This window comes from Anabrus simplex, chromosome 2 (genome assembly GCF_040414725.1).
Source record: "Anabrus simplex isolate iqAnaSimp1 chromosome 2, ASM4041472v1, whole genome shotgun sequence".
Taxonomy (NCBI): Eukaryota; Metazoa; Arthropoda; class Insecta; order Orthoptera; family Tettigoniidae; genus Anabrus; species Anabrus simplex.
In genome coordinates, this window is record NC_090266.1 from 131,565,713 (window position 1) to 131,581,737 (window position 16,025).

At 41.0% G+C, this 16,025-nt stretch overlaps 1 protein-coding gene across 7 annotated transcripts in view; it reads right to left on the reverse strand.

Moving 5' to 3' along the window:
* Positions 1-10,568, reverse strand: part of LOC136863928 (metastasis-associated protein MTA3) — a 901,938-nt gene extending 891,370 nt beyond the window's left edge. For 3 of the 7 annotated variants that reach the window (XM_067140362.2, XM_067140361.2, XM_067140359.2), the window contains exon 1: positions 9,988-10,564. In XM_067140362.2, coding sequence (XP_066996463.2) covers positions 9,988-10,015 — 28 coding nt within the window. In that variant the 5' untranslated portion in view covers positions 10,016-10,564. Of the gene's footprint in view, positions 1-9,987 lie in introns of all 7 variants that reach the window. The other 4 variants (XM_067140364.2, XM_067140363.2, XM_067140360.2 and 1 more) reach the window with 3 other exon arrangements.
* Positions 10,569-16,025: the final 5,457 nt, after the last annotated feature.

Sequence of the window (16,025 nt, forward strand, 5' to 3'; positions counted from 1 at the left end):
AAAGTAATGCTTCCTTTCACATCATTAGTAGACTATTCCAACACAAGTCAAATGAGAAACTACAACTCTGCTTGAACATTTATGCCCAAATTATTTATATTATTCAGAATAGTTCTTGATAATGAGAAACATACAGCATGTTTCCACAAGAATGTTCTTAAATTTCCACTGAAAAGAGAAAATCTCATAGCGTTGATAATAGCACGATGATTTACTCCACTGTCGACCAGACCCCACGCAGCCCAATATCCACAATATTCAGCTGCGTGCAGAATGACTGTCATTTGTTTATTTCTTGCGGCCTTCTCGCTGAGGAGGTGAGTATGTGCTCGTGTGGTCTAACAATGCTGCCAACCTCTTCATTTTGGAACCAAGAGTAGTGCCAAGCAAAGCAATAGCAGCGCATTCTATACTGGACAGTGTGGAAAAGCTGAATTAACTTAAAGCGATTGGCTTGGATTGGCTAGGTCCAGTTAGTGACAAAAACACAGGGCTGTGACCATAGAGTTAGTAAATAATACACTAGAGGTAGCATTGGCGCTGCAGTCGCGTGCGAAGTTGAACGAGCGCGCTGTTTGGCAAAACCTGGATTGTTTGGCACTGTCAGTACTGGAGCTTCCCGCTAAATTTAAGTATATACTTCTCTGAAGGAATAATGCCAGTCTCCTGTGCAGCTTATGGCTGCATAGAGAGGTTCATAAAGGGCAGTGGCGTATCATTTCACAGGTACGTTTCCTTGAAATTCATTTCTGTGCGTATAAAATAATACGTTGCATGACACTTATTGTCATGTGAATTGGCCTACGTAGGCTGACTTAATGACTGATTACCCTGTCGGCGTGAATGAATTTCTTTGGATCTTTCCTTGAAGACTGAAATTAATGTTTTAGGAAATATAAGGGATGACATTTTCCTTTCACTGAAAGCGAATATGCAGAAAAATACCGAGCGAGTGGCTGTAGGCTTTATGTCACATAGCTGTCAGCTTGCATTCAGCAGATAGTGGGTTTGAACCCCACTGTCGGGAGCCCTGAAGATGGTTTCCAATTTTTACACGAGGCAAATGCTGGGGCTGTACCCTAATTAAGGCCACAGTCGTTTCCTTCCCACTCCTACCCCTTTCCTGTCCCATAGTCGCCGTAAGACTTGTGTGTGTCGGTGCGACATAAAGCAAATTGGTACCAAAAAGAAAATAAGAAAAGATATACATGATAGCCTGGAATTGTGCTTCGTTTTTCACTTTCTGTGTATATTTATAGCATTAAAAGCTATTGAATATATTTTCTTTATATACAGTTTGTTGCTTTCCCTTCGTACAACATGTGTAGCAGTCCTCATTCATACCTTACCAGATTTTAAAATATAGAAACTATTATAGATGTCCTGCACCGTGTGAACATCTGAGTCCTTTACTTCCGTCAATATTATTCACTGAAAAGTCATATAGAGATATAAGCATAATAAATTATTGACCAAGCGAGTTTACCGCGCGGTTAGGGCCACGCAGCTGTAAGCTTGCTTTCGGGAAATAGTGGGTTCAAACCCCACAGTCGGCAGCCCCGAAGATGGTTTTCCGTGGTTTCCCATTTTCACACCAGGTAAATGCCGAGGATGTACCTTAATTAAGCACACGGGCGCTTCCTTCCCACTCCTAGTCTTTTCCTATCCCATCGTCGCCATAAGGACTGTTTGTGTCGGTGCGATGTTAAACAAATTGTAAAAATTATTATAAACATTTTTTCGGTTCTCTTCAATCATTTAAGTTACCACTCTCCCTTTCCATTAACGGAAATAATTTTATAAGTTAAAATCTTAAAGCGATTTCAGGAAAAACTAAATAAAAACTCCATAATAGTATGAAACCACAACCGAGTGTCTTATTTCCACTTGTAATCGCATTTAGGAAACATCGACAATAATAATAATAATAATAATAATAATAATAATAATAATAATAATAATCAGAAAATGAAATCATACTGGGCCAAGAAAAAGCAGAAGACCTTAACTAAGAGTTAAGACGAGCCCCGTGGTCCCTAGTAGGCCAAAACGAATAATAATAATAATAATAATAATAATAATAATGGCTTTACGTCCCACTACCTACTTACACGGTTTTCGGAGACGCTGAGGTGTCAGATTTTTTCCCACAGGAGTTCTTTCATGTGCCAGTAAATTTATCTGCAAGAGGCTGACATATTTGAGAATCTTCAAGTATCATCGGGCTGAGCCAGGCTCGAACCTGCCAACTTGGGTTTAGAAAGCCAGCGTCTAAACCAGCGATAACAATATTTTGTCTACTTTACCCCAAAATCTCGCCAACGCTTTTAGGCCTAAAAACTCACTCATCCGCTTCGTACAAGAGAGGACATTTTCGGCCGTTGAGCAGAACTATACCAAAGTCCTGGTCATTTACACAAAAGATAGCGAAATATACGTGCCCTCCTTCTAAATCTATGTTGTTAGAAGACTTAGGCCTAATATGAACAGTATATTGATTTTGTGTTTCTTAACTGCACCTGAACACCGTGCTCTTTTATCACGTATTTCTCTTGTATTTATGCTTTTAGGGCTTTCTTTCTTACTGGAGAGAAGCATCGCAAGTATACTGTAATATCTGAGAATGTTTACATGTAAGAATTTTAAACCATATCTGTATCCACACAGTTTTAATAGTCCTTTATTTACATTGATGAGTATAGCAGAGTGAGCTTTTTGCCAAACAGCTGAGATTTCAACATGCTCCGCTGGCTACAGCGATTCTCTCGTAGACGGTGGCGCCAATGCTACCTCTAGTGTATAATTTACTAACTCTATGGCTGTGACCAGGGCCGCAAAGCAGCTTTTAGGTCTCTAGCATTCTGTAGGGCTATGGCAGCACATTCTATTTAGGACAGTGTGCAAAAGATGAATTAACTTATACTTCAGGTCAGTAAGAAAGCGACTGGTCTGGATTGGTTAGGTTCGGCTAGTGACAAAGGCATTGGTCTGGATTGGTTAGGTCCGGCTAGTAACAAAGCGAGGCAAAAGTTCAGAACGACTTACCATTTTCCAGCGCATGCATCTAGGCGTGATTGCACTGTCATTTGTTTCTCTCTCGCTCACGTCACGCGAAGGGCATGATCGTGCGATGGACAGAGCTGCCAACTGTTCATATAAAGAACTAGTCCTAGTGCAGCGGTGATACTTTTGAAAAAGCTATTGGTCTGGATTGCCCCGCGTGACACCTCCACTTGTCTGGATTGGTTAAGGTAAGTTATGTGCATTTCTTGTGCGCGGGTTGGTAATGGAATTCATTTTACTTCATTGCTGGGAGTGATGCCATATCCCAATCCCATTGTGTCTCACCCAATGGAAATGCTGGTACGCAGTTACATGATTTTTCACGAGAGTTTAATCCTGATGTAAATAAATAGGCGGAGCACCTTGGCTTTGCACGTGGACACAGACGTAGTTGATTGGAGAAGCAACCGTCGCACTCACTGGACTGTATGCGAGCTCGAAGAAAATTAGTACGTCGCATTAATTTAATTTTATCTTAGTTTATTACATTTAGATAATCTGAAAGAGTACGTAATCAAATTAAAATATGGTTGTCATATATACCGGTGTGTATCTATTTTTTTTTAAATAAAACAGTGATTAAATAACGAGATATGAATGCAGGAAGTCTTCTCATAGTGAGGGAAAGTCCCAAGCTGTACAGTGTGGAGATAAGGTGTTGCATCTTGCAGCAGCTGTCAGTGTCAGTATTCACAGTGAGAGAAATGGAGCAAGAGGTAGGACCATCGCGTGTAGTGAAGCACAAAAGAGGAAAACCGCTCAGAAAAGACCACAGGCAGTGCGTTGTGAATGTTTTTAATCAAATAAGTGAACAGAATCCAGGTTTAGCCATAAAAGAGGTAGAGAAACTAAGTGCAGAGTTGTGTGGTGTGTCGGCTAGTTCGGTTCATAACATGCGGACAGAGTTTATAAAGACAGGGAAATTAACAACGCCGGGAAAGGAACGTAAACAACCTCAAAGAGTCAAGAAGTACGACGATATCATCAAAAGTGGTATTAGAAGGAAAATTCATTAATTCCTTTATCGGAATGAACCACCTACTTTACGCAAAGTATTAGACAATGTGAATAAAGATAAAACTTTACCCACCTTCAGTTTAACTACATTGTACAGACTTTTAAAGGACATAGGGTTCCGGTTTGTTAAAAGAGAACGTAAACCTGTGTTAATGGATAGGGAGGATATTGTATTGTGGAGACGGAAGTATTTGCGTGAAATTAGGAGATATCGTGCAGAAGGTCGCAAAATTTATTACTTTGATGAAACGTGGCTTAACGAAGGACACGTAACTTCGAAAGTATGGGTTGATTCCACTGTTAAATCCAAGAAACAGGCCTTTGTTTCTGGACTTTCAACTGGCCTGAAGCAGCCGACTGGGAAAGGCAAAAGGCTTATCATTGTTCATGTAGGTAGTGACTCTGGTTTTGTGGAAGGTGGAGCTCTCGTGTTTGAATCTAAAACGACACGAGAGTATCATGAAGAAATGACAGGTGACTTTTTTTATCGTGGTTTTCGTCTATCCTACTGAAACTCGAACCCGGCAGCGTGATTGAAATGGACAATGCATCTTATCATTCTGTTAAAGTGGAACGAATCCCTACAATGACAATGCGGAAAGACCAAATCATTGTTTGGCTCGACAGTCACCAAGTAGAATACAAGGCTGATATGGTCAAAGCAGAGCTCATTGAATGGGTGAGGTCAGTGCAAGACCAGTATGACAAATATATTTGCGACGAAAGAGCACAGAAAGCGGGCCACTGCATGCTACTACTTCCACCCTACCATTGCACTCTGAATCCCATTGAACAGATATGGAGTCAAGTGAAGGGTTACGTTGCGAGAAACAACACGACCTTCAACCTACAAGACGTACGAGCTCTACTTTGCACAGCCCTTGAAAATGTGACAGCAGATAACTGGAAGGACTGCATTAGAAATGCAACGAAAGAAGAAGACCAGATGTGGGAGCTAGATGGCCTAACAGATGAAATTGTCGAGAGATTTATCATCACTGATAGCGGCCAGAGTAGTAGCGACTCATCAGACAGTGACAGTAATGAGAATGGAGGAGATATATCGTGTGATATGGAAGGAATTGAGCCCCAGCAGGACGACTAAGCAAATACAGTATGCACGGACTTCTTACTTTGTTAAGACCGCAACTGCCTGTGTATCTTGTCTTTTTGAGTTGTTTCTTTTCGATAGATGTTGTTACAGAATTATCAACAGTTCCATCTGAAATGTCCAATCATGCTATATGCTCTATCAGGATAGGAACTCTACAACATAAGAAATATATATTTCAACTCGAAAGTTGGTATTCTATTAGGTTACAGTCTACCGGGAGGACATTTCAAATAGCTGTCCTAAGATAAAATCTTTGTACGTGTGTAATTTTGTGCTCTAGCCTACAATAGCTTTCTTTAATATTCAGAAATGAATAAATAAATAACGTAGGCCCTTATCTTCAGCAGTAGATCTCCCTTCAGACCCCTCTGTTTAGTTTCGCACAGCTCAGAAACTGTTCCTCGTCTATTTTAGGTAATATGCGCAGCGTTGTATGTCCGAACACTAGACGTTGACGGGGCGGAGGTCGATACTACACGCTCAGCGAATCGCAACTCTTTCTTTGGCTGAGGCGTGGACATGCCTTGTTTACATCAGGATTAAACTCTCGTGAAAAATCATATAGGTGATGGACTATGGTGCGTGATAAATTGTTTTAGGTTATAAAACCAAAATTATTTCTGGGGGACAGCGGGTGGGTTCTTGGCTGTCGCAGTGAACACCTCTCTCCTCTACAAGGTTAAGATTTTTGACATATTGCATCCTTATCTATATATATAAAACAACATCTCCTGACTGACTGATTTATCATCGCTGAGCCTAAACTACTGGGCATAAAGAAATGAAATTTTGGGTATACATTTATATTAGAGTGTAGGTGCCCACTAAGGGAGGATTTCTGGATTTTCCATCTCCAAGGGGATGAAATGGGAGGTGCATTATTTAAATGAGCGTATCTATATCTCAAAAACTTGAAAGCTTACAGTCGTAAAAATTGGTGTTTAGAATCTTCTTTAAAAATAAAGAAACACATATTTTTTGTTTTCTGAAAATACGCTTAAGGGGGCTGAAAAAATGTGAAAAATTGGTTGAATACCTCTTATGAGGATACTTATGTCCCGAAAACTGAAGATCTTACAGATATGAAAATTCGTATTTGGAATCTCCTTTAAATAAAGAAACACTTACTTTTTGTTTTTGGAAAATCCAATTAATGGAGGTGAACAGGAGCGACAAAGGGTTGAATTTTTAAAAAGACTATATCTACAGGATATCTCAGAAACTTAAATTGTTACAGGCGTGAAAATTGGTATTTTAATCTCTTTTAAAAATAAAGAAACATATTGTATTTTTTGTTTTCAGAAAAAGCACTTAAGGGGGGGGGGAGTAAAAAGGACTGAAAATGGTGTTGAATTCTTTTTATTAGGATAGTGACACATCAAAAACTTAGGATGTTATAGGCGTGAAAATTTGTATTTGGAATCTCCTTTAAAAATAAAGAAACGTATTTTTTTTGTTTTCTGAAATTCCACTTGACGGGAATGAAAAAATTGAAAAATTAGGTGAATTATTTATATGAGGATACTAATATCCAAGAAAAAAAAAAAAACAACTAAATATGTTGGACGCGAAAGTTGATATTTAGAATCTCCTTTACTGGGTGAGTTGGCTGTGCGGTTAGAGGCGCACGGCTGTGAGCTTGCATCCGGGAGATAGTGAGTTCGAATCCCACTGTCGGCAGCCGTGAAGATGGTTTTCCGTGGTTTCCCATTTTCACACCATGCAAATGCTGGGGCTGTACCTTAATTAAGGCCATGGCCGCTTCCTTCCCACTCCTAGACCTTTCCTATCCCATCGTCGCCATAAGACCTATCTGTGTCGATGCGACGTAAAGCACATAACAACAACAACAAAAAATCTCCTTTAAAAAAAAGAAACTCACATTTTGGGGGGAAAATCAACTTGGGAGGTGCTATGAAAATGGAGTTGAATTATTTTTATGAAGATACATATATCTCAAAAACTGAAGATATCACGGTCATGACGCTTGGTATTTGCAATCTCCTTTAAAAATAAAGAAACACACATTCCTTTGTTTTCAGAAAATTACTCAGGCTGGGGGGGGATGAAGGAATTGAAAAATTAGTTGACTTATTTGTATGAGGATACTTATATCTAAAACTAAAGATGTTACATATGTGAAAATAGCTGTAAGAATCTCCTTTAAAATTAAAGAAGAATTCCTTCTTTTGTTTTCAGAAAATCCACTTAAGGGGATGAAAAGAACTGAAAAAGCGGGTGAATTTTTTAGTTGATTATCAGTGTATGTAGCGTACATGTCAAAAACTTAACATGTTACAGACGTGAAACTAAGTATTCTGAAAGTCCTTTAAAAAGACAGGAACATGTATTTCTTTGTAATCAGAAAAGCACTTAACAGGGGTGAAAAGAAGTGAAAAAAGTTATTTGTTATGAGGATACTTATATCTCAAAAAACGAAGGTTACAGATGTAAAAATTGGTATTTGGAATCTCCTTTAAAAATAAAGAAACAAACATTTTGGGCAGGGGCTGGAGGATCAACTTGGTGGGGGGTGAAAAAGGATTTGGTGGTGGTGGGGGGAGGGAATAAGGAGTTCAGTTCTTTTTATGATAGATATAGCTCAAAACTGAAGATGTTACAGCTGTGTTAATTGATATTTGGAAGCTCCTTTATAAATAATGAAACACTTTTTTTTCTTCTCTTTGGAAAATCGACTCATGAGGGGCTGGGTGAAAGTAAGTAAAGGAGTTGAATTCTGTATATGAAGATATTTATATCCTCCGAAACTGAAGATGTTACAGATGTGAAAGTTGGTATTTTGAATCTCCTTTTAAAAATAAACGTCTATTTATTGTTTTCGGAAAGTCCACTCAAGGGGGAAGATGGGTGGAAAGGAGTGAAGAAAAGTTGCTCTTTTATGAGGGTAGTTACATCTTAAAAGCTGAAGGTTACAGACGTGAAAATTGATATTTGGAACCTCTTTTAAAAATAAAGACACACACATTTTGGGAGAGGACTGGAGGATCAACTTGGTGGGGGGTGGAAAAGTATTTGAATTATTTTTATGAGGATAGATATATCTCAAAAACTGAAGATGTTACAGTCCTGATAATTGATATTTGGAAGCTCCTTTATAAACACATATTTTTGTTTTCACAAAATCCACATAAGGGGGCGAAAAGAATTGAAAAAGCGGGTGAATTTTTTAAATGAGTACCAGTATATCTACAGTATATGTCGAAAACTTAACATGTTACAGACGGGAAGTTGGTATTTGGAAAGTCCTTAAAAATACAGGAAAAATACAGAATAGGAATTTAAAAGGGGTTAAAAGAAGTGAAAAAAAGAATTGAATTATTTTTATGAAGATACTTATTTCTCAAAAACTGAAAGATATTACAGACATGAAAATTGGTAATTGGAATCTCCTTTAAAAATAAATAAAAATTTTCTTTTTTCTTTTCTGGCCTGAGAAGGGACTAATTTCTCACATATACAGTTCTATGTCACATGGTCATCTAGCCTCAAAAAGCATTACCACAAACATGGTTTACAAAGAGTTCCTGGGGTAAATGAAACTCAATTCTTCGGTGAGTTTTTATACTTCAAGGATTTTCCGATAATGTCTTAGTACAACACCAAAGAACGCTTACTTATAACAAATAAAGAAATCCACACGAGCGAAGCTGCGGGTAACTGCTAGTCATGCTATAAAAGTGTGGTAAGTCATACCGGTAATGAATTTCTACCCAAAGTGATTGGTCTGGATTGGTTAGGTCAGGCTAGGGACAAAGCGACTGGTCTGGATTGGTGAGGTCCGGCTAGTGACAAAGCGACTGTTTCCTTTACACGGTGTTTCTTCATTCTGCTTTTATTCAGCCGGGTTACAAACTTTGGGCTGCACAGTGTCAAATTTTGCCCCAATTTCATAACCAGTGTCCAGGGAAAATACTATTTACAAGGTTGGGTGGCAAGTTAATTTGTGTGCGAGGGCTAAATAAACAATTAAGAGGTTACGGACTTAGGTCCTAATTTTTCACCATTCTTTGATGATCAAACAAAAGAAATTTCCTTAGTCTTGGCATTCGAATGTGGCTAACAACCTAACATCCCGCACTGAAGATTTGCGAGATTTCGTAATTTGGTACTGCTTCGCAGCTGATAAAATATAAACACAAACACTGCCGCATATTAATAAAGCACACCATTTCCATAACAGACCTTTCAATAAGCTAAAATAATAATCACAGTAACCAAAACAAATCTCGCTACACAATAGCTAACATTCAACATTAACAGCTTTACAAATACAGTATGTCATCGGGATATCTTCAATTTCTCATTCTTAATCCAGATTTCTCAAAACCCAGAAGCAGCGAACTGTCAAAAGACGCGACAAACGTAACGTTTAGTAAAAGTTTATACAAGAATGTAAGAAGCAATAAAGTAGTAAAGACTAACGATTAACTGAGGATGTAAGTATTAATATTTCCTCCGAATGAAACAGAAAAACTTAAAACAGCCCAGATGTTTGGCCTGAAAGCTAGATACCCACGAACATGTTCTGTTGTGATAGTTACGAAGTAGTTCTATCATCAAGTAAATTTCGTTACAAGAACATTTTGAAGAGGTTAGAATTCGCATGTAAACATTCATTACTAAGAACTTTGGTAAGTTAACACAAACCGTTCTGTGAAATAAACCAACATTAATTAACAACATGTATATCAATGCGCACGCAGCAGAGTATAACTGTAGCCGGTCTTAACACTTAAAAACGTCCGATATAATGGCACGCAAACCTCTCTTACCTCCCACTCTATACATATTCGCTGTCATGTTGCTACCTTCACTGATGCAGAGCACCTCATGCACTGATTATAACGAATACGAATCACATAGACGCGAAATTTTTTAACACGATCACTACACATGCAACCATCACCAAATCGCCATTTTCTCTCCCTTCTCTCCAGTCTGTCTCCTGCTCAATCCGGTGACGTCACACAGAACAGTTCTTCGATGTACTTCGGGAATAAGCCCCTGCCAGTTCTCTAGGAGGTGCTGTCTCTGCAAAGACCAAATAAGGATTATTGCTGCTGACCAAGTCGTTAACAGGAAGCACAAAATGCACTTGTCATGTATGAATTCGAACATCACCTATCGACCCCCATCTTTCCCGTATACGGTATTTTATTTTCTACATAAGATGATCTCGAAATCGTGTAATGCATCCCGAATACGCTTCCAAGTCGACCGCATAGGTATTACGAGAACATACGTACTAAAGGCTACTGCCGGTTAATGTGTGTCATTAGATTTTACGTGTCAGCGTTTCTTCCAATTGCTTTAGGTCGGCACTTAGTGTGTATTTGGCCCAGTTTTACAGCTGAATGCCCTTCCAGACGCCAACCTTATGTGGAGGGCTGTATTCACCGTTGCGATTTTCTGTGGTGGTCGGTAGTATGTAGGCTAAATGAAGAGATGTAGTGATGTGCGCGAGTGATGCCTGGAATCGCGGTACTCGACAGGACTCTTTCGAGTCCAGGCTCGAGCTCGTTTCGCTTGTCGACAGGACTCTTTCGAGTCCAGGCTCGAGCTCGTTTCGCTTGCGAAGACTCGATGACAACATGACGTCACAGGTTCGCTCACTCGCCCGCTCTTTGATGGATGGAGCATATGTACAAGTGGTCGCCGAGGTTTTATGGGATTGCGATGGACCGTTACGATATAAATATTCTTAACGAGTGAGCAAAATAAATAATCTGAATTTGATGATGACTTGGAAAAGATAATACTACAACTATATACGCATAATAAAGTATGAAAATATCAGGGCGTCTCTCACCCACTCCACTGAATATTAGGCGATAGCATAGCTTCTCTGGCCTTCAGCCCAACTTGGCAGGTTCGATACTGGTTTAGTCCGGTGGTATTCGAAGGTGCTCAGATACGTCAGCCTCGTGTCAGTAGAATTGCTGGCACATGAAAGAACTCCTGGGTGACTAAATTCCGGCACCTCGGCATCTCCGAAAACCATAAAAATGTACGTAGTTGGACGTACAAGTGGTGGTGGTGATTATTGTTTAAAGAGGAAGTACAACTAGGCAACCATCCTCTATATAACACTAATCAGAGAGAAAAAAAGGAAGGGATCCAACTCATTATTATTATTATTATTATTATTATTATTATTATTATTATTATTATTATTATTATTATTATTATTATTATTATTATTATTATTATTTAAAATCACTGTCACGGTGTCCGGCTCCATGGCTAGTGTGTTGGATATGATCACTGGGGTCCCGGGTTCGATTCCCAGCAGGGTCGGGAATTTTAACCATCATTGGTTAATTTCCCTGGCACGGGGGCTGGGTGTATGTGTTGCTTCATCATCATTTCATCCTTATCACGACGCACAGGTCGCCTACGGGAGTCAAATCAAAAGACCTGCACCTGGCGAGCCGAACCCGTCTTGCGATCTCCCGGCGCTAAAAGCCATATGCCATTTCATTTTTTTTTATTATTTTTTTTTTACAGTCACGGTGTGCCTACAATCGTCCGAGAGGGGACAGGTGAATAGTTTATAGTCGAAGAATAGCGGCGGGATGTAAGGAATACTTTTTTTTCTTTACGTCGCACCGACACAGATAGGTCTTACGGCGACGATGAGATAGGAAAGGCGTAGGAAGTGGAAGGAAGCGACTGTGGCCTTAATTAAGGTATAGCCCCGGCGTTTGCCTGGTGTGAAAATGGGAACTCACGGAAGGCCATCTTCAGGGCTGCCGACTGACCGAACTGCGTGTTCTGTGGTGATTTGTAGTGTAGTGTGTGAGAGTGTTGGGACAGACACAAACACCCAGTCCCCGAGCCAGGAGAATTAATCAGAAGCGATTAAAATCCCCGAACCGGCCGGGAATCGAACCCGGGACCGTCTGATCCGAAGGCTAGTACTCTGACCATTCAGCCAACGAGTTGGACAATAACAATAAGTGGTACTACAGCACATGTATATTTCTGAACGCCCTACACATGTATCTTTGCAATAAATTATCTGGCAGTAATATTGTCATTATTTCGCACAATATTATTACACGTTTTCCTACAAGGACGTCGCGCGAATAGTGTTTCATAGCTATCAACAAATCCCTGGTGGCTACTCTTCCAGGCTGCATAATAATAATAATAATAATAATAATAATAATAATAATAATAATAATAATAATAATAATAATAATAATAATAAATTTCGTGTGGCTATTTCTAGCCGAGTGCAGTCCTTGTAAGGCAGACCCTCCGATGAGGGTGGGCGGCATCTGCCATGTATAGGTAACTGCGCGTTACTGCGGTGGAGGATAGTGTAATGTGTGGTGTGTGAGTTGCAGGGATGTTGGGGATAGCACAAACACCCAGCCCCCAGGCTATTGGAATTAACCAATGGAGGTTAAAATCCCCGACCCGGCCGGGAATCGAACCCCGGACCCTCTGAACCGAAGGCCAGTGCGCTGACCATTCAGCCAACGAGTCAGACATAATAATAATAATAATAATAATAATAATAATAATAATAATAATAATAATAATAATAGAACGCTGTCGTTATCGATATTAGAAAAGGTCCCCACCACAGTATGGAAATTGTCCCAATCCCACGCTCATCTTCGGTCCTACGTGTCTACCTTTCAAGTTGACGGTTTGTTAGTAAGTCATAAATATTTTGCCTATGATGATAATAATTATCGCAACAATCAAATTATTGACGACCGATGACTCAATGAAACCAATCATCAGCAGCAAGCATATTGCAATCCACATCACAAAAATATTCTGAGAGTGACCCTGAATGCCGTGCAGTTCAGTACAATAGATTATAATTCTAAGACATGTCCACAGATAGCGACACTAGTATGCTTGGACTCGAGTCTGGAGTCGAGTATACCGATTCTAAGAGCACATTACTCGATTCTACTCGATTCCGTCGCTAGCCCATCACTAAAGGAATGTGTTATATGTCATTTCACGAGATTTTAATCCTGATGAAAACAGGGTATGTCCATGCCTCCGCCAAAGAAAGAGTTGTGATTCGCTGAGCGTGTAGTACCGACCTCCACCCCGTCAAAGTCTCGTGTTCGGACGTACAGAGCTGCGCATCACATACGACAACAGTGCGAAGATCTGAACTTCTGAATTAACGACTAAACCTGGATTCTGTTCACTTAGTTTATTGAACACATTCACGGTGCACTGCCTATGGTTACTTCTGAGCGGTTTTCCTCTTTTGTGCTTCACTACACGCGATGGTTCTACCTCTTGCTCCATTTCTCTCACTATGAATACTGACACTGACTGCTGTTGCAAGATGCAACACCTTATCTCCACGCTGTGCAGCTTGGGAATTTCCCTCACAACGAAAAGGCTTCCTGTATTACACCACGCCTTGTGCTTTCAGTTCTTGTTATTTAATCACAGAATGAAAACCTACAACCTGTTTTCCAGTCATTGACTGGGTCAGGAATGTAATGAATGAAACATACAGTATATAGGCTGTTATTACAATGGGGTCGCCACTCCCAAGGTGATTTATTATGAGTGATAAATGCTATGAAATGATAATGGAAAGTGTTGCTGGAATGAAAGATGACAGGGAAAACCGGAGTACCCGGAGAAAAACCTGCCCCGCCTCCGCTTGAGCGCCATTCTTAGCAGATGGAAGTCTGCAGTTACTTCTCTGAATGATTTTCAGGTAGCAGCAGCCACAATTCTCATCGGTGCTGGGAAGTCCCGGTAACAGTGAGCAATTTTATGCCGTCGACCCAATTTGGGCCTTGAGTGCTATTTCTTAATAGAATACTAGCTAAAAACTGCAGTTTTTGTTGGTATGGTTGTGGACATTAAAATTTTAAATCACGCTGACCAGGGTATGGTCTGCACCCCTCTATGGGGTGGGGTTAGTTGAGGATATCCTTAGGTCTTTGGTACCGAAGACCTACGGTGTCATAGTTTCCTATGTTCCTGATCAGCGGCTTTTTGCTCTCAATGAGCGCGTCATAAAATTTCGCGGCTGTGTTGCGAATCCTGCTATGAATGGTGGGGAGCTGGTACCGTTCGTGCAGGTCGTCATTTGTTTCGTACCAGTGGGCACCTGTCAATCGGCGCAGCGCACGGTTCTGCACGCGCTGCACATTTAACAGGTGCGTCTTGGCTGCAGTGCTCCAAATAGGGCTGGCATACTCTAATATCGGTCTGATAGTCGATTTGTAGAGCAGGAGTCGGTTTTCTATTGTTAGCCCTTTGTTGGCTCTAATCATCGGGAACAGTTTAAATAGGCGCACATTTGCCTGCGCAGTGATATTAGAAATATGGTTTCCGAACGTTAATCCTCTGTCTAGGTTGACACCTAGATACTTGGTTTGCTTAGTCCACTTGGTGGGTTTGTCGAAAAACATCAGTGGCTCGGGGGGGGGGGGGGGGGAGGACGGCGTTTAGTGAATAGCGTGGCGCTACTCTTGTCAACATTGATTTTAACTCTCCACTTCACTAGCCATGGCTCGAGAGTGGAGGGAGCGTAATCTTTCAACTTAGGTGCCTCCACGAGACAAAGGATATCGCCGTATCATCCGCGTATAAATGTAATTGCGCGTTCGTTGGTTTTGGCGTGTCTGATATGAAGAAGTTGAAAATTGTCGGCGAGATCACACTGCCCTGTGGTACCCCTGCCTCTACAGGCCGCGGGTCCGACAGAGTTGTGCCAACCTGCACCTGGAGTTTTCTGTCGTCTAGGTAGCTCGTCAGTAACTGTAGTACGTAAGGCGGGAAACCTAAGGTCCTTAATTTAAAAATGTCCTTGGTGCCAAACCTAGTCGAACGCACGCGCAATATCGAGAAAACAGACTCCTGTGTGTCTACGGCCATTGTATGTCTAAGTAATTGTCTCAGTGAGACGGATCAATTGGTGGCAGATGGAATGGCCACGCCGGAAACCGAACTGTTCGTCGTTCATCACTTTAAGGTCGTCGATAATTACATTTAACCGGGTAAGAAAGTGGGTCTCAAAACGTTTCGATATGATACTGAGAAGGGATATCGGGCGGTAGTTCTGTGGGAACGTCCTTGTCTTTTAAGGGTTTGGGGATCATAATTACTTTCGCTATTTTCCAGCAGGCCGGGAAATGGCCAAACCGGAAAATAGCGTTAAAAAGTTTAGTTAGACATGTCAGTGCCTTTCTCGGGAGATTCTTAAGAAAGGACGCTGACACGCTGTCAAGCCCAGGCGATTTCCTGTTCTTCAGTCGTTTAATAGCGGTGAACAGTTCGGACGGCGTAATAAATTTAAAGTCGGGGGCGAGGTTAGTCCCGTCAGTCTCTTGTAGATCGTTTTCGACGAATTCTACGAAATCTTCGTCGCAAGGCTCGTTGTTTGGGGTACACGCACTCTCGAACGTGTCCGCCAGGGCGTCGGCCTTTTCTTTGAATAGGCCATTCCATTCCTACCGCGGAGGGTGGATATGCCGGTCCCATTGTTAGTAAATTTACGAGCCAGTCTGTGGGGGGAGTTGTCGGCCACATTTAGACCCGCTAGTGTAGACTGCCAGGCAGCTTGCCTATGGTTTTTATTCTTAATTTGGAGGTTACGCTTGCACCTGTTCCACTTACGCTTTAAGTACGGGTCCCTGGTTTCACGCCACAGCCTACGTGCTCTGTTCTTGATTTTGATCTGAGTTAGGATCTCAGAAGGGAGCGCGTTCTTCTTACGTTGGACAACGCTCGGTCCCACGGCGGAAGATTCTGCAGCTCTAACGATAGCAGATGAAATCTGCATCGCTAGGCTGTCAATGTCGAACGG